The sequence below is a fragment of the Halichoeres trimaculatus genome, unplaced genomic scaffold (assembly GCF_033239565.1).
Source record: "Halichoeres trimaculatus isolate MK-OKI-2021-1 unplaced genomic scaffold, fHalTri1.1 fHalTri1_scaffold_10, whole genome shotgun sequence".
Classification (NCBI taxonomy): Eukaryota; Metazoa; Chordata; class Actinopteri; order Labriformes; family Labridae; genus Halichoeres; species Halichoeres trimaculatus.
In genome coordinates, this window is record NW_027437187.1 from 13,604,598 (window position 1) to 13,631,167 (window position 26,570).

General features: G+C 38.1%; 1 protein-coding gene across 2 annotated transcripts in view; it reads right to left on the reverse strand.

Moving 5' to 3' along the window:
• Positions 1 to 14,404: 14,404 nt before the first annotated feature.
• The window catches only part of kiaa0513 (KIAA0513 ortholog), a 32,813-nt gene continuing 20,647 nt past the window's right edge, over positions 14,405 to 26,570 (reverse strand). The window contains exons 6-13 of one of the 2 annotated variants that reach the window (XM_074677773.1): positions 25,400 to 25,604; positions 25,265 to 25,305; positions 25,062 to 25,134; positions 23,863 to 23,940; positions 23,498 to 23,527; positions 18,809 to 18,889; positions 18,228 to 18,322; positions 14,405 to 15,860 (exon numbers count right to left, since the gene is read on the reverse strand). In XM_074677773.1, coding sequence (XP_074533874.1) covers positions 15,811 to 15,860; positions 18,228 to 18,322; positions 18,809 to 18,889; positions 23,498 to 23,527; positions 23,863 to 23,940; positions 25,062 to 25,134; positions 25,265 to 25,305; positions 25,400 to 25,604 — 653 coding nt within the window. In that variant the 3' untranslated portion in view covers positions 14,405 to 15,810. The remainder of the gene's footprint in view (positions 15,861 to 18,227; positions 18,323 to 18,808; positions 18,890 to 23,497; positions 23,528 to 23,862; positions 23,941 to 25,061; positions 25,135 to 25,264; positions 25,306 to 25,399; positions 25,605 to 26,570) is intronic. The other variant, XM_074677774.1, reaches the window with a different exon arrangement.

The window sequence follows — 26,570 nt, forward strand, 5'->3', positions numbered from 1 at the left end:
AAAAAACATTTATCAATATCTTGATTTAAATGTTCTTGTTGTAACAAAAACATAGAAAATGGGCTTGTTTCATGGTCTGTTGGGTCTATTTCTATGTTTGTTTTATGAAGGAGGGCAGATCAAATGAGCTTGTTATCAATGAAAATAGAGTTCAAAAAGGTGGAAAAATGTCTGCCTCAGGCTTCCATACAAACACACATTTCATTCATATGTAATCTATTATAATAATTTCAGCTTTTTAATTTTAAAGCATCTTGTGGCTCATGAGCTCTGTTCACAGCTGCAAACTGAAATGTATTCACAGTCAGTTTCTTGTCTCGGTTTGATTTGCTAAGACAAACACACTCACATATCCACTCCTTAATTTCCTGGGAAAAGATTGAATTTCAAATAAAGAGCTCCAGAGAGGTTACATGTCATCTTTAAATCTATTAGTGTATTGTCTTTGATGTAAGGGTTTCTTCACTCACTGTTGACTGTCAGAGCTCAGAAACTTCATAATGTGAAGGCTTGTAAGTAGTTTGAAAAAGCTGTTTTTATTTCAGTTTAGTTTTTTTTTATTGCTCATTTCCTTTCAAGTCAAGTCAAATCAAGTCAAAGTTTATTCGTAGAGCACGTTTAAAAACAGGTTTGAAAACAACCTCAGAAGTGCTGTACAGGGGTACGAAATAATCTCTCATACACTTTATATTAAAAACCTAGTAATGATAATAAAACAGTCAAGAAAATAGAAAAAAAAAAAACATAAAAATGAACCAAACATTAAATATGCATAAAACAGAAATAAAATAAGAATAAAACAATAAAAGAAGAGTAAAAGAGAGGATAGGGAATAAAATAAAAGAGATTGTTTAGCTGGGACTGAATGCCAAAGAGTAAAGATGGGTTTTTAGCAGTGTCTTAAAGTGCTCAGTTGACTGTGCAGCTCTAACCTGGATAAGTAGGCTGTTCCACAGCTTTGGTGCCGCCACCGTGAAGGCTCTGTCCCCAAATGGCAACTGGTTCGATGACCTAAGCGCCCTGGTAGTCATATGAGGCTTTAACAGGTCAGATAAATAAGGTGGGGCCAGACCATTAAAGTGCTTAAAATCAATCAATAAAACTTTAATATGAACTCTAAATAAACGGGCAGCCAGTGCAAAGAGGCAAGGATGGGCGTAATGTGGTCATACTATGTTTTGCCACTCAGCAGGTGGGCAGCTGCATTTTGGACGACCTGCAGAGGGCGTTAAGCTGACTGGCTAAGGCCTACAAATAAGGAGTTGCAATAGTCTAGGTGTGACATAACAAAGCAGTCATCGTTCAGTGTTTTTCTTGCTGGCGCTCTTTTGATTGCACTTATGTTTGATGTATCATAAACAGACTAAGCTGCCCTGTGTTGGATTTGATTCTTGAGATACTGTGGATATTTTTTATTTGGAAACCTTTTGCTGCCGTGTGTATTTTTGAGAATTCTTAGACTGAAAAAATAAGACAACTGAGCTGGAAGATGAATGATGAGTCAGCAGTTATGCAAATTAAGTCTGTCATGACCCTACTTTGTGTAATGACCACATCACTATACATCATTCTGCTTCTTCTCTGGCTACCAAATGAAAACACACCATTTGATGGACACCATGAGGTTCACCCCTGTGCAAAATGGTAGCATTTTGTTTTAATTGCAATAGAAAGGATGGTGTTGATGTATGTTGAAGATTACTTCAAAGCATTTCGAGCTGCCTTCAGATATCCCAAGCCTCTGCAGTCCCACAGAGAGAACTCCAGCTCTGAGTCTGTGACATATCATCACCTCTGTTTCATGTACAGCACAGTCAGTCCCAGCTCAGAGCTAAAGCACACGGTTCAGTGCTCACTAGTTCAAAAGACCTCCTAATCCAAGTGTTTATTATATTTTTTCACTCTCTACATAAACCTGCTACACTTGTCCAAATACACACTCAGCACCAGGGTGGGGCGGGGTCGTGATGAAGATTGATGGCCCTGGTTCAGACTACATTAGCTGCTAATCAAGTCAGGTTTCCTGGCACGGGGCTCTATACATCATTATGAGCCTGAAAAGTCCTCCAGAGCAGGACTGATGCTGTTTACAAGCTGCACACAAACACATATATGCAAAGACTGCAGAGCACGTGTGCAGAAAAATGTAAGGAATACACGCCTGTAACATGTCACAGTATGACATACAGCTGACCAGCAAATGGTCTTAACTTGGGCAATATTCAGTCTGTGTATCTCTGATACTGCATTCTGTGCTTCAAATTGTGATATCACCAAGGGTTTCAGAAAAATGAAGCCAATGTGAGAGTGCTAAAAGTTGCTGTTCATAGAGGATCCGCTTGAGGCTGGCTGCTGAAAGACCAGAAACCACATACTCGCCCAGCCAAAAAAACTCGGACTTTTACGGCATTAAAGAGCATATTTACAGCCTTGTTCAAAAACAGCTTGGGTCTGAAACGTTATGAGCACAGGCTGTACAAGAAAATTTTTTTTTCTAACTAGGTGGTTTAGAAGATATTAGGATCTTCTGATTGTCCAATCAGAGACACAGCTCAGCTCATTTCACTGTTTCAGGAACAGACAGGTGATGTTGCAGACACTACGTCCATATTTTATACAGCCTGTGAATATCACCTTCCACTGAGTCGTGTATTTATCAGGTATTCCTCCAGTGAGACCTGATGACTCTCATGCACATTCTTCTACCTTAGTATTTGTTGAATCCCTTTGTGTGTAAGAAGTTTTACACTTACCTGGAAACTTGACCCCTTGATGCTTGATGTCGCAAATTTGTGACATACCCTGTCAGTTCTTCATGCAGCTGAAATGACCTTTGTATGTCATTATTACCTATTGATTCATATTCTACACAGACCAAAGATCGTATCAGATCCACTATGTCACAATATATTGGTCAGGAGATGAACTTCTCATGTTTATATATATAATATAACTTAGTTATAACTATTGTGTGTACTATACTCAAATCTACCAACTCCACTTAATTTAAAATCTGTAGGAATGCAAAAACACAATAATCTATTTTTTTTTTAATAATTGTTTATTAATTCAGGCAGTAAGGGGTTAACAGAAAAATGAAAAAGTTCCTTAATTGGCCACTAGAGGCAGGCTCCAATGCCAAACTGTTCAGCTTTTCCTCATCAGCACTAAATTCATAATCTTGTGTTATATCTGTCCAGTCCACAATAAATGAATAAATGAATGAATGATTGATTGAATGAATAAAAAAAAATAAAAAAAATGAATGAATAAATAAATGTGTCATCAGCACCCCTGATGGTCCTATATCACAATGTTTTACTTTAGCACAATAAAATACCATTATGTGAATCTACTCAGGGAAAAGTTAAACTACTTTATATAAAATGACTAAGTGTGCAAAATAATGAGTATTTACTTGCAATCCACAAAACACGTCCCCCCCAAATTATGTTAAAGTATATCTACTAATCTAACGGATGAGACAGGACCAACAGCATCAATGAGATTTTGATCCTGCACCAACCCAGGAGAAAGTTGTTGAGAATTTGTCATTTTGCGGACAGGTCATGTTTAGTGAAGTCGTGACTCATTTCACAAATAATAATAATATCTGAGTTATTTACTGTATAGACATCCTCCAGTCAGCTTGCTGTCTTGAAGTTCATGGAGAGCTTTAGTGTGTTACTCAGTTTTTCAGTATCTGTATATAAAATGAGGCCAAACACAAAACTTTTCTCAGAAAATACTTAGGTCAGTGTAAAAGCTCTGATCACTGCTGATTTCACACACGTTCAGTAAAGCCGAGAGCAGAATAAAAACTGTGACATGAAGAAAAGGACTGGAGGGTCAAGAGGGTGTGGCATGTTTTGACATGCTTTTGTTTTAGCATCCCCCTTAGTTCCTGTTTGACGAGGGTTGGAGAAAAACTGATTAGAGGTGTGGTTATCTGCCTGAAAGGCCAAACTTCATTCAGTATAATTCAGTCATTCATCTGGTTTTACCCACAGCTAAAAGATATGGTTTCTTGGTTGTTTAGTCCTTAAAACTAATGTTAGATTTCACAGGAATTTTATGTTGTCACAGTAGACAAAGATGTTGGTTGATGCAGTATTCAACATAAGCAAAAAAAAGGAGAAAACAAAAGTGGTGATCAATTGAAAGAGTGATTTAGGAATGTCTCATCTTCTAAGGTTTCATCTGATTTAGTCTTTTAAAACATGTTGCATCACTGAAACTCCACCTGAAACGTCTCAACAACCTCAATGGATGTGTCAGTGCTTCCTCACCTGCTGGTTGGACCCGTTCTATACACAGTCTATGGCTGGGACCCTACTCAGGGTCAAATCAAGACAAATCCTCATCCGGCTCAGGCTGGATGAAAGAGATGAGACCACACACGAGATGTAACTAAAAGTGTTTATTTTATGTAACTGAAAGAGACAGGAACTGAAAACAGAGCAAACAGGATGGAGAGAGGAGGACTGGCTGAATCACAAACAGTTTAAACAGACTAACAGACACACAGGTGAGCTGAATCCCCGTCATGATGATGATGATGATGATGAGACTGTCTGCAGGCTCCTTCAGGGGAACCAAGGACACATTTTCAGGCGGATGTATCAAACAAATAGCAAAGTTTACAAACAGATAACTTTATAGTTTTTACCTCTTTGTGCTTGCAGAAACTGATCATCATTCCTACATTTTGGAGTGCGTCCTCTGACCTTTGTGTGTTCATAAGATTGAAGAGCTCTGAAGATGCAGAGAGGCTGGATAGATGCAGTATGATTTGTGTGGGTAAATGTTTCTTAAAAAAGGGACAAGTAAAAGGCTGACATGAGTGATGTTTACAGTGACCTTTTGTGCTGAATTTAATTGACCCAATTCTTTGGGTTGGCACAAACACTGTCCCCTCAACAGAGCTTCACAGCAGACATGCCTGCGCTCCAAGTCCAACCAAAAACTTAATCTTATTTTACTGATAGCTACATGGCTGCCTGTTGATTTTAGTAGGAGGAACCTGGATGGCTGTTGTTTATATTTATCAATCATGCCTTACTTGTAGTAACTTAAGTTACTTTCCCAATGTTTACACCAGTGGTTCCCAACCTTATTTGGGCTGTGACCCCAGTTTTACATCACAAGTTTCTGGCAACCCCAGACACCTAAAACATTTTTTTATTTTTTCCTAAAAACGGTTTTTGTTCATGTAATATATATATATATATATATATATATATATATATATATATATATATATATATATATATATATATATATATATATATATATAGATATATATAGATATAGATATAGATATAGATAGAGATATAGATAGAGATAGATAGATATAGAAATTATGTACCGCATTTTTTTAAACTTGTTTTTTTTTTTTTTAAATTATTATTATAATAAGGGAAAATGTGTGGTGTTTTGATTTAAATGAAATATATATTCAATCATTAAAAACTATATTAGTATTTTTTAATCTTTTTTTTTTATCAATTGGTGGAAATTCCAGGCGACCCCATTTGAATTCCAGGCGACCCCACGTGGGGTCGCTACCCCAGGGTTGAAAAAGACTGGTTTACACCCTTGTACTTAGAGCCTAACACTGGGTAGCACTGGTAGCTGCCCTATGCCTTACTGAGCATTGTGAATGAAGCAGCTTGTAGCTGGTATTACCAGACCATCAGCAGTCAGCAGTTATTCTAATTAGACCATAGTCTGTGACATCACTCACTGTTTTCTGATGCTGGGTTTTGAAACCTGTCATTGTCAGTTACCACGCTGGAAATACCGACTAACTGTCGACCGAGCAAGAAGTGCAGAGGTAGAGTTGATGTGGACCTTTAGCTTCCTCTAAAGCAGCTACAGTGTGCCAGTCAGTCAAGTCAGCATTACTCTTAAATAACTCTTAAACCAGGCTGGAAATGTGTTTTTTTTTTTTTTTGCTCTAAAGATCAGCTTCTTTCTTGGCTTGCATCTGCAGCCAACTTAGGATGCCAGAGGAACAACAGTTTTTAACACTTCAGATCACAGATAAGACCACTGCTGGAGGCTCTAATGACATTTATCATTACATTAAAAAAACAAAACAACAACTAATAAACTCAGTGGTGGTCTTCTTCTCTGCCTTCAATTTTAAAAGTGTGTTACATAGTGCACCTTATGCCCTATAACATTTACGTTAAACTGACTTAAATTATTTTCTGCTTTTGTGTCCTTTCTTCGAATTTTTGTGTATTTGCAGAATTTGTTTGAGCCTTTTCCTGCATGCTTTTAAATGTCAATGTTTTTTCCAGATGCATTTTTGTTGACTGGACATTAACAATGCCTATCATATGAAGATTGGCCTAAACCAGCACATGTTTAGATTGCCCAAAGGTTAAAAAAGGGGAAAACATCAGTATTGATTATAATGTGAAAATCTGTAGAATTCTTCAAAAAGTAGTGAAAATATTTGATATTGTATTCTGGATCAAGTCATTACGCTCTTTTTTACAGGACTAGAACTGAAATCTACAATTTATATATTTAATCTACACAACTTTCTGAATATTCTACAACTTCACTTACATAAATTTATGACATCATTCTTGTAAATTTGGGACTTCTTTTCTTTTAAATACAGTCTGGATAAAGTCAGACTCCATTAATGCATTATTCTGACTAATATCTTTTAAATTTAAACTTTTAAGCTTGAAATGACACATTTTTGCCCCTTAATGTGACTTATCCTTATCATCTATTGTTACAAAACTAATTACCTCACTATCAAAAATAGTTTAGTCTAAGAAAGGATTTTAAAACTGACACTTTGATGTTAATGTTTTAACTCACAAACACATGCTATGAACAGCAACATCTGCATTCATCTGAAGAGAATACTTAAAACTCACCACCTACCATTCTTCCATAGTTAAGTATTTACTGTAACACTTCCCTATCATTCATACTAACTGGTCAGTCACCTTTAAACTCTAATAAGTTGTTGTTTTTTTTCTTCCATCTGTTGGATCTTCAACCTAAACTATGGGATTATTTTTTGCACATTTAATACAGGAAACATATTGAAATAGTGTGACACAGAGAAACAAATATTTATGTAATGTTAAACATGAGTGTGTGACTGCCTTCTCAAAAAACTGAAATCCTTAAAAACAAAACATTTCCAGTCGCTCAGATGATGGCGTCACTGTCGGCGTCTGGCCCCTGAAACACTGCTCTCATCAAAACTTTTCAACATCTCTGCAGCTTTGCTTTCACCAACTGTAAATAAATACCCGCAGTCTCATGAGGATGGTGTGTATATGCGTGTGTGTGTGAGTGTGTGTGTGTGTGTATGAACACTGGCAGAAGGATGTGTACACAGCAGCAGGATTACCACCCCCAGACTGAGACCACCCTGACTTTAACACTTAATCCAAGAGGAAGTGGAGCTGCATCACAGACTCACTCAGGGCCATCGCCCCCTCATCGCACACACACCACACACACACCACACACACACCACACACACACCACACACACACATTGGACATACACACATTTGTGTTGCAATGGAGTTTTGTCTTGAAAGAAACACATGCAAACATACACAGATTTAATTTGAGCACTCAAGCTGAAACAAAACAGTCCAGATTTATCCTGCACAGCTGCTCTTTCACTGATCCAACATGTTTGCTGAATGTGTCATTGTCGGAGTGACCCTGAATGCATCATCGTTCTGTTTGTATGTACAGACCCATGTTACAGTGTCAGGGTATGTCTGCTGTAAAAGACATTAGTGAACTTTATGTGTGCTTTTAGCAGTGTCAGCACAAGTACCACTGACTGTGTGGTGTGTGTGTGTGTGAAATAAACTTACACAAATGTTGTATTTGAACCATGAGAAGCTTGAGGAAGTCAGTCATGAAGACACACAGATATGGAGGTTCCTTCTTGTATTTCTGAGAAGAGCAAAAACTGTTGTACCAGGTCTCAGATATTGTTGGAATAACAAAAAGTCGGGTTGGATTAAACTGAAGATGAACAGAAGGGAAGGCTGTTAGTTACAATAACTGGTTGTAAACTCACACCATACTCTAGCTCAGCTGGCTCATTAGATAGCCAAAGACTGTCTCTGCTGCAGAATAAGAATATATTTGTTTATTTGTAAACAAAGAAGCAAACAGAACAAAATGAGCTCCTGAGACATGATGAACTTGCAACAATGCCACTCCCTAAGATTTAGTTTCATTCCCTTAAAAAGCTAAACGGTCTGTTCAAGCAATACACAGCACTGCAAGTCGAGTAGTTGGTCTGCATGAAGAAATCTACCCAAAACACAAACATGACTGAAGGCCGAAATTTGGTGACACGAGCACTGGTAGACAACCTGCAGAAATCACCTTTTGCCCAAAGTAGCTACTCTCTAAAAGCTCAAAAACCCTGGCACGCCAGATCATTGCACCCCTGTTAAGCATTTTCTGCAGTGTGTACAGCTCCACTGTAGTGGCCTATGCTGTTATGAGCACCACATAGTGTCAATGATGCTGTGCAATACTTTGCCCAGACTCTAGCAGGCAGTGTGATTCCTATGCTATCAATATCAGAAGTTTAAGTTTCTGCTGTATTTCAATGGAATATCCAGGTCCTGATCAGCTTATTCTACAAACCACTAATATCTATACTAGAAGGCCGGAGGTTCATGGTACCTGCTTGTAAAACCAGACGCTACAAAAACTGCTTTGTACCAGCAGCCATCCGTGCTTTAAACAAAGAAGAGAAACTGCAATATAACTGATGTTTTTATTCCTTGCACTGTTTCTTTCATTTCAGTATATGAATGGCACATTTTATTGAGTCTACTGATCTTAACTTATCTCAACTTATCTTAAGTACTGGTTTTAACTTTTTATCTTGGGGCTGTCCTCTTTGTTGTTTTAGCCTCAGCACTGTTGTCACTTTGTCTTGTATGTGTTAAAATGCGAGAGCACTTACTCACTGTTAACCAAATTTACTCAAGGGTATGACAAATATTCTGAATCTAAATCTGAGTAAAGGGCTGCACTGGGCCTCTGGTAACATTTGAATGTACCTACCAGTCAACATATTAGGCATGCATGCAGCATGCATCATGATGCCAAATACATTTTATTTAGAAGCGCCTCTCTGGACACTCAAGGTCACTTTACAGTTAAAAAAAATAGAAATAAAAAAGGCACTTGCAATAGAAATATTAAATAAATAAATAAATAAATAAATAAATAAATAAATAAATAAATAAATAAACAGAAATAGACCCAGGCCACTCCCTGTCTCGGTTCAAAACAGACAGGATGCTCTGACTGTCAGCTCTTAAATTCTTATTCTTTGTAAAAATAACCAACAAACAAAAACCCCAACAAAAAACAAAAACAAACAAAAAAACAACAAAACCTTTGATAAATATTTCTTTATCTATTTTCCATTAACTAAGATTTTGAGAAATTATTTATATATTTTTCAGAGTAACATATTTTAGAGCAATGCGCTTCATCTCATTTTTCTTCTATTCAAGCATGTTGTGAGGCATTATTTATGTTAACATCATAGAAAATTGTCACTTCAAACAGAAAAGGAATGTTTGAAACAAATGTATGGGTTTTTGTGGGTTGGTGATTATTGCCATATCTCCAAGAGACCGGGTAAGGCGTCCTCTTTTTGGGCTTTCAGTACATGGTCACCCTATACAAGAGTATTACGTTGGTGTTAGATCCGATGAATAAGCAGAAGCTGATCATGGTGCAACAAAGAAAACAGGGGAGACATCAGAATGATTGACAATACTGGAAATGTCGTAAAAGCAGAAATAGGAAACACAGTGTCATGCAGCTGATCAATCACAGGGCTTGTGGTCTTTGTTGTTTCAGCATGTAGTTTGTGTTTTGGGCTGGTGGTTGTCAGGCTTTGTACACAGGCTTCTGGATATGCAAGCTGATGCAAAAGTATGATTCAGGATCTTGCTTTGTGGCCTCTGCAATACTGTAATCCAATACGAAATCATAAACTGAGAAACCGGTATCACACTGTTTGACAGTTTAATGTGCAAAATGGCAAGATGATGACAGAACTGTGTCGCAGCACTGTTGTATGATTTTATAATGTCTAAAAAGATTAAAAATGCATATCTTTTAGCATTTTCAACATATAAAAAAGTGATTTGTTTGGCAATTGAAGAACACAAACCTCAAAATTGTCATGAAAAGGGAAAAAAGCCATGAAGACAAGAGTTGTCAGCATATTTAATTCTGTTATAAAAACAGGCATTTAAGAACAGTGTGCTATGGGGATGAACTCACCGTAGGAGCTAGCCTCGAGTGGTCATGTGATGAACTGCAGTTATTGTCAATTTCACATCTGTGTCATTCTTTCGCCTAAAAGTTCCTGCTTGGTTACAGCACAGTTTCCTCAACCAATAAAAGAAACTTAAGGGGAAATCTTATCTTGCTAGCAGCATGATGGGACGGCAGTGTGAAAGAACATGAAACATACGTAAATCTGGATAGATGCCGACAACAAAAACAAGACGAATAAATAACACATTAATAAACTGGGTAATTATAAATATTCAGACATGTATAACAGAATCTTGATGATGAAAATATCATTCACATGTGCTCATAAAGCCCACAAGTGCTACAGCTTTTGAATTGTTTACCAATTCATGAGCCCGAATGAAGGAAACTCATACAGGAAAAATATAACAAAGGTGACCAGCATGTAACTCTGCCCACTGTGACATGTGTGTTGAGGTCTGGTATTAATTAGATGGAGGAGGCTGTTCACGGTGTGACACTGCTGACTGGCCTTTCACAGCTCATTACTTGGTGTCCAATCAGCGAGCAGCCAGCATGACTGCTGTTTATTTATACACAGAGCTGGAAATGGCAGAGTGCAGGCAGCTCAGACTGAACCTCAAACACCGAACACTCCAGCTCATTGTAGTGCTGCAAAGAGTCCCAATCAACACTGTGTTCATATTGACACAGACATATACAAGCTCTCACATATACTCACACTGAGAAAAAGGAAGGCTGTGCACTTTTCTAAATCCTTGCCTTTTTTTTTATACTTTGAATTACGCCGCTGTGACATTGTTATCCAAAGATCAATAAATAACTTCTGTTGAAACAGAATCATAGATTACTGTCTGTCTTTTTGAGCTTTAATGTCTCCCCACAAAAATAACAAACAAAATGTGTTTGCAGCTCTAGTTTCAACTTTAGGCGGCTGAAAAACCTTTCCTTTTTTAACCCACAACTTGCTTCTTCCTAAATCCACCCTATATAAATTTTGAACAGAATGGAGAATTTTTCACAGCTAACTGAACTTTTATAGTTGTATAGAATGTACAGAATTTAAAGTTGTACTGATTTTATATCTACTATTGCTGTTATATTGTTTACTTTTAATGTAGCTGTATTTTGCACTAGGTAGGACTGCTTAAATTTCACTGCACTTGTATAGTGACAATAAAAAAATCTGAATATGATCTGAATCTGAATCCTTTATGAATTTTGATGTTTTTGCAATGTGGTTTGAGATAACTCAAATCAACACTACATCTTTCTGAAACAGTTAATGGCTGTAGATTTTTTTATTTTGGTTCAGTGCGCTCCTCAAACAGCTAACACTGTCTATCTTAACACATTCTACGCAACGTGACTTGGATTTCTATTGTGGCTGGTAGTTGTCGGAAAGCAACAACACAAAAGCAAACGCCAAAACACAAAGGAAGTTAAAAGAGATTGGTTATTCCAACGGACACAGAAAAGTTGTGAAAGTTATTAAATCATTGTCTTCTTTTTTATCTTCCGCTTTTTAGTATCGTAGAGGTCTCACCTTGTGATACTCTACTTTTATTTCTATATGTACCAGCAGTACCTCATCCTATATTTAGCTTTATGAATCAATCAGGTGTTAATGTTAGCATGATAATGATATTTATCATTGATAAAGCAAAAAAAACAAAAAATCATTTTCTTACCTTTGCAACTTTTCCGTGTCCGTCGGGATAACTAACCTCGTAACATCCGTTGTGGCTGTCCTCCCGTTGTCTTGCGGCGTTTACTTTTGTGTTGTTGCTTTTGCATTTGTGTTGCGACTTTTGCAAATCGTATGACACCTGTCGGCCACCAAAGTTTTCGCTCTCTGCTTTTTAAAAAAAAAATCAAAACACTTTTGTCAGTAAGGATCATTCATCAAAAATCTGTCAAATGTATTGTGGTGTTCCTCAGGGTACACTTCTGGGTCCACCACTTTTTAACTTTTACATCCTGCCAATGGGGACCTCCAGGGGCGGGCTGGCCAGTGGGAAATTCAGGACTTTTCCTGAACGGCTGATCTATTTCAGACCCTAACCGACTGGTGGTCGGAGCCTTTTTTTTTTTTTTAAATTAATGACGTCAGGGGTGGACTGGTCATCTTGACTTTCTGGAGAAAACCAGAACGTCAAGATGACCAGTTCTCTAACGGCCGGTACTATGGGGCTGCCGGTCTGTTGACGGTCAATGTTGTTGTGGGCCGGGCCGGGTCAAAGTCCTGAGCTTTTTTTCAGTCCCAGCCCACCACTGGGGACCTCTATGTGGGATTTATAAAGAATAAATCTCGTTCTTCAACATTGATGGCCTGATAACATAAAGGGGTTTGAAGTGATTTATTTTTTTTTAACTTCAGAACCATCTGTATTCCATCAAGTGTAGGAATGTCCATTTGAACCTGTTTTGTTTCATAAACACATTTTGGAGCAAGCTCTTTTTACTTTCTCATTCTTGTCTTGTTGAACAAACTCAAACAAGTTGTGCTCCCAGTGCGCCTCATCACACACTGACCAAAACATTTCAACAGTCACTCAGTTTGCCTCAGAATGGGCGCTGACGTTTTGCCAATCATTGGTGGATTTAGTGGATACGTTCAGATGTAGCCCATTGCCGATGCATTCACCCATCTGCCACAAAAGAACTTGAAATGACAAAACTTTGTGGCATTGCCCACCCCTGTTGGAGACCACATTCACATGAGACAATCAAGAGTGCAAACCCACAAAATGTAATGCAGTACTTTAATGATAAACTCTACTTCACTGATACTTAACACAAAGTCAGTACGGCTGAAAAAGTGTTTACATCTGATAGGGATAAAAGACAAACTTTGGTCAACAATACACAACAAACATGTCCAATGTAGAGAGACAGCATGCAGTGAACAAATGGGGAATATATCAGTGAGATAGAAGCAGTTCAGGTTGGGTTAAATGTAGTGCAAATGGCTCATGCTGAGCTAACGAGTACAACATAGAATAGGTTGATACTAAGAGGAAACACAATAGTCTAAGAAGTCTAAGAAAGCATTTCAGAGTTTTAGAAACAGATTTGGACCACATGCAGAGACACTGTGCACAAATAGCAGTTATTAATTTAGAGACAAAAGGATACAGAGGTGCATGGCTTTCGAATCAAAGAATCATTTACTTTACGTCTAAAATTATATCAAACACCGTATACATACATACACATCAAACAGAGGCTAGATGTTCAGGAGCACTTTAGGGTTATAACTGCAGACAGACACTTATGTTCCCATTTGGAATGACTGCAAAACACAATGATATCACTTCTATATCTACAATTAAAGATCTAAAATTCACAAACACAGCGTGAGATCAAGTCTCAAAACACATAAAATCTATTTACACCATGGCTTCATCATCAGGGACAGTAGATTGAAACAGATTATCAATCTGAATTAAAATTCAGCCTGTCAGAAAGTGCATCAAATTCTGTCATACATCATTGAAAATTCAAAGATCAGTGAATTCTTCATTTAAGTTATGGAGCATTTCTTGGGTTGAGGATCCTGTCTGTGAGAAGTGCTTTGAATGAAGACACAATGCTGCCCCGCAGTGGTAGGATGAAGTAACACAGTTATCGCGCCACAGTTGAAACTTGCTTGATGCTGGTTGCACATGCAATACACAGATTTACATGGAGCTGGACTACAAAGGAACGATCACTTGGGTTCAACATTAAGAGCCCGGACAGAAAGACTTCACTGCATGCTGGACTTGTTTGTGTATCAGGGACTGAAAAACGAGTGATAGCTTAAGCTCTGTGTTAAGATGAACATCAAAGAATGGAGGATAAAGGCGAAAATAACACATTTACTTTAATGGAAGGCACTTTGGACAAATAATGTTTCAATTTTCATAACAATATTATTTAATTTAAAACAAACTAACTAAAAAGCTAACACAACTCCAGTTTAAATATGTGCCACACTAAAATTGAAATCTGGTTAAGGTTTGTTGGAAGACTTTTGCTGCTTTTATTCCTTCCTAGAGTTGAACAAGATGATTAAAAGTCTTGTCTGTTTAATATCACTTGATGGCTGCCAAATGCTAAGATAGCACAGGTACAAACAGCTGTTCTAAAAATAAAAGCCCACTTATCCTCATCGGACACTGTTTTTCCAAATATATGAATGACGTTTCAGGCTATTAGACTCTAAAACCTGATATCCATGTTAGGTCTGATGGCAAATTTCTGCCTATATTAAAAGCAGTAAAAAAAACCTTTGGGGGATAGAAGATAAAGAAATATATCATGTTTAGTATGTAACCTCAATTGGAGTAGTTCACTTACTTTGTGACAGTTGAGTTGTGCATTTTTTAAAGCTTGTATCTGCAGTTACCTGCAGGCCATTACATCAACAGTGAACATAACATGATCATGGTCCACAATAAGAGGTCTGCATCGGTAGTCAGCAAAGATGAGCTGCAAATATTGCCACATTAAAACTATCAAATAGAGATAAATAAACCAAACTGAGGTCATATAATCCCCAGTTTGCATTTTGAACACCATTTTACAGATTTAAACAACATTTATGTGAACGAGGGGGCTTTAGTGGAACTGTCAACTGGATTGATACCGTCTGATTGAGCTGGGTTGGCAGCTTCTTTCCCCTGACTCCAAGCCGAAGCTACGCTAACTGTCTCCAGACTGTAAATTCATATTTAGCATTCAGACACAAGCAGGGTATACTCATAGCTCCTGCATCAAGGTAAATGAATGCACATTTCAGGATGTCTGAACCACTCTGTAAAAAGAGGCATTGCAGGTTACAGATTTTGCAGTTTGAACGCTGCTGTTACATGACGTCACACACTGTCTGAATAGGATAGTACTGATAACACAGAACAGCAGAAGAGAATCTGACACTGATATTAAAGCAGATTAAAATACTGAGCCGTTATTGCCAGTTACTGTGTTGCACTATAAATACACATTTATAAAAACAAGGCAGGACAATGAGCACTTTCACACACTGCTCAAACAGATGCTCTTATGCATGTTACATGTTTTAAATGTGGTTGCCAGGAAACACAGAATGGCACAGCACACAGGATCTATAACTTACACACACCCAGAGGGGCAGGCTCCACGCTGAGGCTGCTCACTTTCAGACTGGATGCTTTCCCTTTATGCTTCTTGTCTTCATGAAGCGGCTCACAAACACAGGTGTGACTGATATCATAGCTCACACCAGCTGGGAATGTTGTTATTGCTGATACAGGACGGGCTGCAGAGGAGAACTACCAGGTCAGGTTTGCTACAATATGACACAGCTTGTTACTGTGTGTTATGTTGTTTTTCAGCAGTGCTCTTCACGGATGCAACGACGGAAGAATAGATGGTGGGTTGTTGGGATGTTGAGCTGGAAACAAGTTGCTGATGTGCGTGCTCGCTGTCAGTCTTTGAACGCAGCTTGTCCTGCGCAAACTCACTCTGCTGCCATTTTTTCAATGTGTTCGCTCAGCAACTTGTACTGCTCTGCAGAGACAGAAAACACAGACACAGAGCTGTTTTGTGATGCATTAGGGGCCCTCCTTTTTTAAAAAAAATAAAACAGGCATGAGACGCTAGTTTCCACCTATCATAACATGCAACTTGTAGAAGGGTGCATCTTTGACAGGCATGTCAGATAGTTTGAGCTGAAAAAAAGACACATTTAAAGCTACAATAAGAAAGTTTAGTTATGTGTTGAGTTAACAAAGTCTATGGACAGAACAGAACGACTCATCTCTGTGATGATCCTGTCCCATATGCATTAGTGGTACAGTGGGGAAAATAAGTATTGAACGCGTCAACTTTTTATCCATCACATTTATTTTCAAAGATGCAATTCAAACAAAATTTCCACCAGACATTGGTATTAACTCAAATAATCCACACATGAAAAGAAATCACAACGTTCAGGTCCATAAATAATGATAAGAAAAAAGTATTGAACACGCTAACTGAGACTCATCTAATACTTAGTGGAGAAGCCTTTGTTTGCAATGAAAGCTTCAAGATGCTTCTTGTATGTTTTAACTAATCGCCCACACTGCTCAGGTGTAATTTTGGCCCATTCCTCTGCACAGATTGTCTTTAAACCTTGAATATTCTTTGGTGCCCTCTGGTGAACCCTTTTCTTTAGTTCTTTCCACAAATGTTCAATTGGGTTTAAGTCAGGTGATTGACTAGGCCATTCTAACAGATTGATTTTCTTCTTTTGGAACCATTTGAGAGTCAACTTTGCCGTGTGCTTTGGATCGTAGTCCTGCTGGAAGGTCCAGCCATGTCTCATCTTCATCATCCTGGTGGATGGCAGCAGATTCATATCAAGAATTTCCCCATACATGGCTCCATTCATTGCTCCGCCAATTATATAAAGTTTGCCAACACCATGCGATGGGAAACAACCCCATGCCATGATGCTTCCACCTCCAAACTTCACTGTTGGTGTAGTGTTTTTTGGGTGCAGTGCCATTTCTCCAAAAATGGTCTGTAGTATGACAGCCGTTCAAGTTCAGTTTTGGTCTCATCTGACCAGACAACATTCTCCCAGTATTCTACAGGCTTGTCAAGATGCTGTATAGCAAACTTTAAACAAGCTTCAACATGCCTTTTCTTGAGGAATGGAGTCTTGCGGGCTGAGCGCCCATAGAGGCCATGGTGGTGGAGTGCATTGCCTATTGCTTTCTCTGTAACATTTATACCTGCTGCCTCCAAGTCTTTCTGGAGCACTTTCAGGGTGTTACTTGGCTTGTTGAGTACTCTTCTGACTATCTTTCTGACTCCCTGGTCAGAAATCTTGCAAAGAGCTCCTGTGCGTGGCCTGTTGATGGTGAGGTGGTGCTTCTTCCACTTGCGAATAATGGCTCAAACAGTGCTGACTGGAATATTCAGGTGCTTTGATATAAGTCTGTAACCAGTTCCATTCTGATGCTGAGCAACAATCAGGTTGTGAATGTCTTCAGAGAGCTCTTTGCCTTTACCCATCATGAGGTGTGTCGTATTTATCTGCTTGGTGAGAAAACAACCTTTTTTATAGGACCATCAATTTGCTCTAGCCCAGCTGATGTTGGTTTGCACTAATTGGATGTTCAAGTAATAATTACTGACAGATTTCAGGTGGTATGGTGTATTTCCTTGCCAAAGCATACAGCCTTTCCATGGTGTGTTCAATATTTTTTCCTGTGTTATCGTACTTCACATAATCATTGGAACTGAACGTTGTGATTTCTTTTCATGTGTGGATTATTTGAGTTAATACCAATGTCTGGTAGAAATTTTGTTTGAATTGCATCTTTGGAAATAAATGTGATGAGAAAAAAATTTACGCGTTCAATACTTATTTTCCCCACTGTATCTTGTGCTGAAAAAACTCATCTTGCTGTCTTAACTCTTAAACAGACTACCAAAATGGACTCATTTACCATAACAAGTGTAGATTTCTAGTGGCATTTAGTTCTGTTTTTGTCGGTCATAGTGAAGCATTAGTATTGGTATGTGCCAATTTCATAACCGGATAAAAACTCTAAACAGGAGCTCTAAGCCAAGGACTTTGCACAGAGTCAGGCTCCAGACTGAGGCTTCACTGAGAAACAGGAATTTGTATAAGTTTACTTTGAGTCATTTCCCTTTAAATGTAAAGAATAAATCCTCCAAAACTGACCAAAAAGACCAATGATCAGCCAGAATTATAGGTTAAAGGAGCTACCTCAGAGGAGAACCTACAGCTCTTAAAATATGGCTCTGATTTTGCTTTCAGTTTACTTGTAATCTTGTCCCATCCTTCACAAGCTGCTTTGTGTCCTATAATACAAAATTAGGAGTATAAATCATGAGTGTTTCAGGTTTTAAGTGCTTTACCTTCATTCAGGTTGCCTATAACAGCTTGCTTCTTCAGGAAGTCATTGCAGAGCTTCTTACTGAGCCCAAACGCCAGCATATTGTGGGTGAATGTCCTAAAAACCAAAGTCATGTTAGCTCAGGTGGAAGTTACTGCAACAACAACGTGAGAACGAAGGTACAAGAGCTGGAAACAAGAACAGCCTCTGCATAACCTCCTCCCTTGATGTGGTAATACAAACTTCTCAAGAGACACTGTGAGAAAAAAATACACAATTACCAGACAGACAGTGAATTTGAATCTTAGATTATTAGCATCAGAAAGTCAAACATTACGCTTCAGTTTTTATCTGACATGTCTGTTTGACATTCCTGTGGTGTAATATTAATTTCTGAGAGATCAACAGGAAAGATTGTTTCTTTTTTTTAGCTTCACCTTTACAACAAAAACATTACAGTGATACTTCAGGTATACCTATCATTCGAGTTGGTCACTTTCTTTTAAAGTGAAACAGCAGACTGATGTTTCACCACCAGCTCTGGTTATTCTGTACATTTTCTTTTGTTTTAGCTCATGAACATTTCTGTGGCTGCTCTCTCACCCCAGTTGGCCGAAGGCGATGTTCTCATCGATTTTGGAGCTGTCATCCCTCTCCTCCTGGGTCATATGACACCACCTCTCCCTGCAGCACAGAGACACTCTGAGTCAGATTTGATCTTTTAGTCTCCCTCTGACCTTCAGCTCGACTGGAACAGGCCAGGGGTGGGTGTCAATAACGGTCTCATACTGACTTTTGCAGCAGTACCACAGACAGGTAACTCATTTTGCATGATGAAACATTTCACAGTAAGATTTTTCACATTTCATATAAAGAGATGCTTGGGGCCACATGTGGAGAACTTTTAGGTGTTACAATATTTTTGAGTTTTGATTGCAGAGCCAGACTTCTGGGAGCCTTATTCATGTGAACTTTTTATTCTGATTTGTTGTAATTTTTTTTGTTAAGTAACAATTTAATCTTTTTATTTATAAAGAGGGTATATTCTTTTTTTTTTTTTTTTTAACTTTTTTTATTTTATTTTTATTTTTTTTACCCTTGTCCTGTTCAGCGTCACGACAACAGAATTATGGTCTGGCTGCTGTATTGTACAGAACACATTTGCTTTTCCAAAGAGAGCTGTTAGTGTATAAGGCTCCCCTTGAGTGTTAAAATTATACTCTTTATTAGTGTTTTGGATATATATTTTATACATAAATACACATACATATATATATATACATACACACACACATACGTATATATGCACATATATATATATACATACGCATACATGTATCCATACAGTTTCCTTCCCGTATATTGCCAAGTTTAAAAAAAAAAACAAAAAATCAGGGGGTATATTCTTTCTCATTTTTTTAAATAAAAAGAAAAGAAAATAATGCAATTTTCTAACCTGTACTGTCTTGTAAATCTTGGAATCTGTCCGTAAACTGTGTATAATGTTCCGTTTCAAAAATTCCATAAATTTTACTGAGTCTTACTGAAACGACAAAGTCATTGAAAGGATCTTATGACTTTCTCGTGCCACACTAGACTGGAGGGGCAGGCCTCAAACACCAAGGTTTGCTCATAGCCATGCCCCAAACAAGCCTCCAGAGGGCTGGCCAATAACAGGGCAGTGGGTTTGTGGACAGGGAAGCTTTAAAGAGACAGTAGCTAAAAATAAAGTGTTTCGGACAGAGGTTTGTTTGTTTTTTTAAATACTTTTTTTTCACTCTTAGTGGGCAAATCCACCGATAAGTGCAGCTCAAGGCATGCCAAACCCATGCCAGCCAATCACAATGAGCCCCTGACATTCAGCTGTGAGGTCTGAGAACCAAAAACTTTGTTTACCGGCGTCCTCACGAAACCATGAAACCAAAGTTTTCCAAAATCTTCACTTTGCCAGGAGAGTTCAGAAAACATTGTTTTTTGTGACGTATAAAAATATACACGGATCCCCAAATACCTGGCTATGTGTGGACATGGCATAAAACACCAGTGTGAGAAAAATACGGATTCTTTAAGGCTGTAAATCACTTTAAGCTGCTACAGGGGTACCAGACAGACAGGGTGAAGCCCACAAAAAAAAAAAACCTCCTTAACAAAGTGATAATGCAGGACTGTAGCAAAAGCTACAGGTAAGCATCACTAGTAAAATCTGTGCAGGCAAACAGCCATGATTTGACAACCCTGGAGTCTGAATCACTGGGAAAGTACTGGAGGTTGCACTGGTACCAGGGTATTTAATTACTAAGACTCCAGCCAGAACTCTGAAATCAGAGACGGGTCGAGTTACCGCGGAGTGCCAGGAGCCACAACCCACAGAAAACAGCAAAAAAGTGCTGCTGTGTGATTCCTTTGTCTAACTTTATGTTTAGTGACTGTATGAAAGAATGGTAATCTTGTGACAACCCAAAGTCACCCATGAGAAAAAGGTGCCATCTCTGGCTAGGATCAGACTTAAGAGTCTGACTCTGGACTCTAAACTCAAACCAGTTTTTCACATGTGGTGCACCTCTGCTACCCTGAACTTGTTCAGGTTAATTCTGATTCTGTGATCCAGAGGAAGAAATCCATGACACCCACCCCTGCATCTCCTGGATTCTTGTAAATCAAGATGCAAATAGAGAATATATCACACAAAAAGCATGTTCAAACAATGTCAAAGGTCAAGAAACGCGTTAAAAAACTTTCAGCAAAAGAATAAAACAGCAAATGATTAATTCACAAAGAATCATCATCGTAAACAGGCAGATGAAAAGCACTGATCTGGTATGAAACTGTCCTGAACTGTATCTAAAATTCAGAAAGTGTGGCAGTGTTGATGTAATCTTAAAGAATTGTAAAACCAATGAGCACACCTTAATAGTTATCTTTTAAGAGTAACTTTATTGTCATGTTCAAATCTCTTATTTTCTCTAGAAGAGGGCTCCTCTGTGATAACTCGTATGGATGCTGCTGCTTTGGGTCTGCTACGCTGATGAACAGGCAGCTCAAATAAGCAACAGTCTGCTGTAAAAACGGTGTTAACATTACAACAAAAACCTCTCCACTGATATAATGGGTCATCATTTTTATAACCTGATGTCTAGCTCCCATCCCTTTTAAGACAAATTGATCCAAGGAGGATGAGAGTGAGATGCTTAAGAGGAGACAGTACAAGACCCAACCTTAAAACCTCGACAGACCAAGAAAATGAAGCTGATTCTTCAATACTGTCTATGATGCTTATCTTCATTCACCCTTTAACTTGTTGCTAAAACATTTGGTAGAGCATTTTTTGAGGTCACTATGTCTCATTAGAAATTTGCTGAACTGGGAAAAATCCGATTGGGTCATCTCTACAACTTGAAGTCATTTTTCTATGTTTTGTGGTTTCTAATCTCAATGCTACAACTTAAAAAAATACTAAAACAAACAAACTAAAAAAAAAACTAAAAAAACAAACAAAACAAGCAAAAATAAAAAAATAATAAATTAAAACAAACAAAACAATAAAAAAACCAAAAAGCAAAAAATTAAAACACACAATACAACTTCAAAAAATAAACAAAAAATTAAAACAAACAAAAACAAGCAAATATAAGATAAAAAAAAATCAAAACAAACAAAAACAAGCAAATATAAAACAAAAAAAAAATCAAAACAAACAAACAAAAACAAGCCAAAAAAAAAATAAATTAAAATGTCCAAACAAAAACAAGCAAAAATAAAAAAAAAATATTAAACCAAAACAAACAAACAAAAAACAAACCCCCCCCCCAAAAAAAAACAAACAAACAAAAAACAAAACAAAATGAAAACAAACAAACAAAAAAACAACAACACAATCTTAGATGGAAAACTAATGATTTCAAAATCAAATAGTTATCATATCTCTTGCATTTCAAAAGTGCAAGTTATTGGTTAAAAGGAAAAGTAGTTAGAGGGTTAAAGATATTACAACACCTCAATGTACCTGTGAAATATTTTCCAAAAGAGTCCAAAGATACAGAGTGGTACGTGAGAAATTGTTCTGTGTAATTATCCATGTGGGTTTTTTTCTATACCTGGCATGTACTGCACCTCTTTGCAGTGAAACACAGAGGCTAGCACTGACGGTACAACAGAGATGGTGCACAGAACATGCAGATGAGGGGGTGAAAATATCACATGCAGAGAGATTAATGGTGTGAACATGCAGCGAGCTGTGAAGAGACTGCAGTGGATGTGCTGCCTCTGCCTCTGTCTCCAGATATAAATACCATCTCAGACATTACACAAGGTTAGCTTTGCACATCAGGATATTAACTGTGGGTGTGATGCGTTTAATCATCGAGGATAGGCTCTGGATCATTTCAACAGCAGCATGAAAGCAAAGCATGGTGAATCATATCGCCTATTGGACGACAACAGCATGCCAGCAGAAGATGGATGAACTGAACTTATAGGTGGTTATAGCTTCACGACAGACGAGGCACGAATACAAAACACAGTCATACAGACACATTATTCAGTCATAATTACAGAAAACCCAATTGTAATTCTAGCGAGGTGGACGTAAATGTCTACTACACTCCTGGCACTACTTCCAGCAGCTCCTACAAAAACTGGGCAATGGGTTTAATGAGAATATCATAACAGCAAAGAGCATTAAAAGGTCATTATCTGTTTCTTAGCAGTGATATTACTCAGAGTAACATCTAGTCTGATCTGAATTAAGCCACGTTGGGTGGATTTTGATCCCCCTGCATGAGCAGGAATAAATAATCAGACATTAATCTATTTCAGTTTTAAATTATCCATTAATTTAAGCTTAAATTGTGTCTCCTCCTGAGACACTCATGCGTGTTAATGAACACAAATCTACTGGAATTTGTGTTTTTGATAACTCGGAAACCGTCAACAACACTTGAGTTATTAAAATCAAAAAACCTTAATCTTTTTAAAACTGTTTGATCATTTCATGCTGTATCAGCTTGAACTGTGTTTGACAACTTGACAATGTTTGTGTTCAGACATTAAGAAAGGAAAGAAGTTCACACATAAAGATGCTAAAGTGTCACAAAACCGGTCCAGCTCTGTGTCTCTTTGAAGCTTATTCAGACATTTTTTATTCTGCTACACTGGACCTTTATGGCAGTATTAGACTATTTTTGGAACATCTGTGAAACAACTGCAAAGACTCTGTCCTTCTTCATCTCTCTGCCTTATTCATCAATTCATTTGACATTTTTTTTAGGGCAGCAGACAAACAGAAGGACAGACCTCTCAGACTTCTCTTCATCCTGCGTTCCCCTGCTCGGCAGCAAGGCACAAGGAGACAAAGGGTCAGAGTCAACATGCAGAAAGGAGGTGAACATTAACAGCTTGTAGACAGGGTGTAAGAGGCAGAGAGGAGGAAGGAGAGAAGAGGATGTGAGGGGCATCAGGAGATGACAGACAGTATTGGTTCAGGATGAAGCCAGCAGCACTTTCCTTTCAGGGTCTGCAGTCTTAAATCTCAAGGGACAGAAACAGTGATACAGAAACAGAGAACAAAACCCTATCATGGTTTAGAGATGATACTTTTTTTGTGAAATTTACATATAAATTAAAACGAGGAGCCAGTTTTTCCCAGCACATAGACTCACCGGGTCGTCGGGGATCTTTTCGTCCTCTCACAATGGACAGCATCAAAAAAGGCAGCGTTCCAAAACCGCAATGTGTGCCTGAGAGAGAGGACAGAAGAAACATGACAACATTAAAGATTTCTCTGCTGATGATGCACCTCTCTACATCTCTGAAGGTGGAGCAGTGAATGCAAAAACCTTTGGGTATCACTGTACTTTAGAGGTCCCCAAATTTCATCACACTTGGGTAATAATTAGACAAGTTTTTTCTTATTTGTTTAAAATTGGCACATAACTTCTTTAAAATAATGTCCAATTTTGTTGTCAAATGTCACAATTGGTAGGTTACTGTTTTTTCCAGTTTCTTTGAAATTAACTCCAAGCTGCAAGGTAAGGAGATGACTATTATCAAATCATTTGTTTGAATTTAAATCACAACCCACCACAAAATGTTTTCAAAAGTATCCCAACGTTTCTGCTTTTTCCAGAGAAGCAGGTGATAAATAGCTGCTTAGTTCTTGAATACAGAAGTTAGGTTCATTGTTTCCTCTGATAATTACCTTTGAAATGTGAAGTAAACAATTCAATTTCCCAATAAGCAGTTGATAGTTAGCTATTTGTTATTTCATTTCACCAAGTTCTTTAGTACCAAGTTTGTTGATATGCATAAATAAGATCAGATGCAAAATGATAAACCTGTATGATTAGGCCTATAATGTTTGACACGATACAACTGAAGGCTTCAGATGTGATATTCACCAAGAGTGGGGTTGTCAATTGGCCTTACCTGATTGTGATAGACACTGTGAGTACAGGCGCTCTGCAAAACAGAATCTGGCCAGAAGTTATGTGCTAATTCTCACCAAATTCTCATGGAATTTTGAAGGTAATTTCAAAGAAATAAGAAAAAGCTTTGTCTAATTGTTACCTAAGTGTGATGAAATTTGCAGACCTCTAAAGTACAGTGTTACCAACTTCTGCAGCTTTATTTACTTTCTCCATCCAAAACAGGGACACACACACAGTGACTCAGCCAGAATGTGACTTTTACTTTGTATTTTATTGTGGCCAGACATTTCTATAACAACTATTTCTGTAATCATTGTTGTTTTATTTTCATTTAATTTCCCCAAAATATGATCAGAAATCCAAAACATGATCTTACAGGTAATTCTGTTATATTTAACCTGGCTTGTTTTGTAACAGAGGCTGTAACCTACCATATGGGCTGCTGCTTCAGGTGAGTGTACAGGTACACCTTTTCATTTTTCTTTTCCTCAGGAGTGACAGACACTGCAGTGAGAGAGCAGCTGGATTAATGTCTCACTCACATTTAATATAAACTAACAGCAGTGGAGGCAGAGAAGAAACAGACCATTACAGCAAAAAAAGCTCAGTGCAGGTGATTTATGATGCACTTTACCTGGTGATGTGGGTTTAGTCCCAACTGTTCCCTCACTGTCCCTACAAATGAGAGAGCAGGAGAGGAAGGACTGAAACTCTAAATGCTTGTGACTTTGACTGTGAGGACTTAAAATGATGAAGAGCGTTTGCTCACTCTGTCTTAGGAACCACCGTGCTCCTCAGCTTGCTCTCCAGGCCACCAAAGAAACCTTTGACGTCAGACTTGGCCGTGTTTTTCAGGAGGCGCTCTGCAGCGTCTTTCTTCCCAGACAGCCAGGAGTTGGCCTTGTTAAGGTACGTGTCTAGGCCAACAGGAGGACCACGATCCAGCAGCTCTGAGGGAGACGGCGGGGACCTCCCTGAACCAGAGAGCAGAGAACTCGATAACGGCACATATTGGAAATAAATGATACATTCATTCATGGTGTTTGACTGTCATCCTGAAAACCATAACAGCTACAACATCAAGTTCCTCTGAATGTAAAGCTCTGACTTTCATATCAGCACAACATTCATAACTCAAATCAAACTTAACCCCATGCAGAGGAAACCATGGGTTTGTACTTTTTTGATATGTCTCAGATTTTCAGTTCCTTAGCCATTATGATTTGACCACTTTGTACCGCCCTGTTTTTTTGACATCATCTTTCAACCCATATTTTACAGACTTTGAGGACACAAAGCTTCAAAGCAAACAACAATTTCTAAGGAATGCCATCAGATTAATTAAAACTTCCAATGCAAGGGGGATGCAATCCGTGATATGCATCTCTTTGCTGCATATCATCCCACATTCTGTCCTCCAAGTTTCCTGCTCTTGCCACAGTCTCATTATTTAAATAAAGGTATTAAATCCACCCACCTGTCCAAATTCAAGAACAATCAGTGTAGGTGGTGTATTTGCAGTGCTGATGAAATTATTAACCCCTCTTTAAAACCCAGCTTTGGAAAAAGTAGGGAATTCAAATAACCTGAAGACCGTAGTGACATAACGTGTTTCGTAAGTGACAGCATGAAGTGCACCAGCTGGAAGATAAAAAAAGACTGGTTGTTGTTGTCTGCAAAGGAATTTGTATGGCAGATATTTTTGAAGGCATAACTTGACAAATAGAGGATCATACAGCATATATCACAAAAGCTTCTTCCTCAAAAAGGTAGAAGTTACTGCACTCACAGAAAGGCTGAGTAAGGGAGTGTGTTTCAGCCTAGAATCTGAGTGTGAATGTTCCCATAAACTCTGGACCTTTAAGGAAACACTTTGTCTATGAAATGTACTGTCTGTCAAACATTTTGAACATTTCTGGCTTTCAACTGTATTGAAGGGC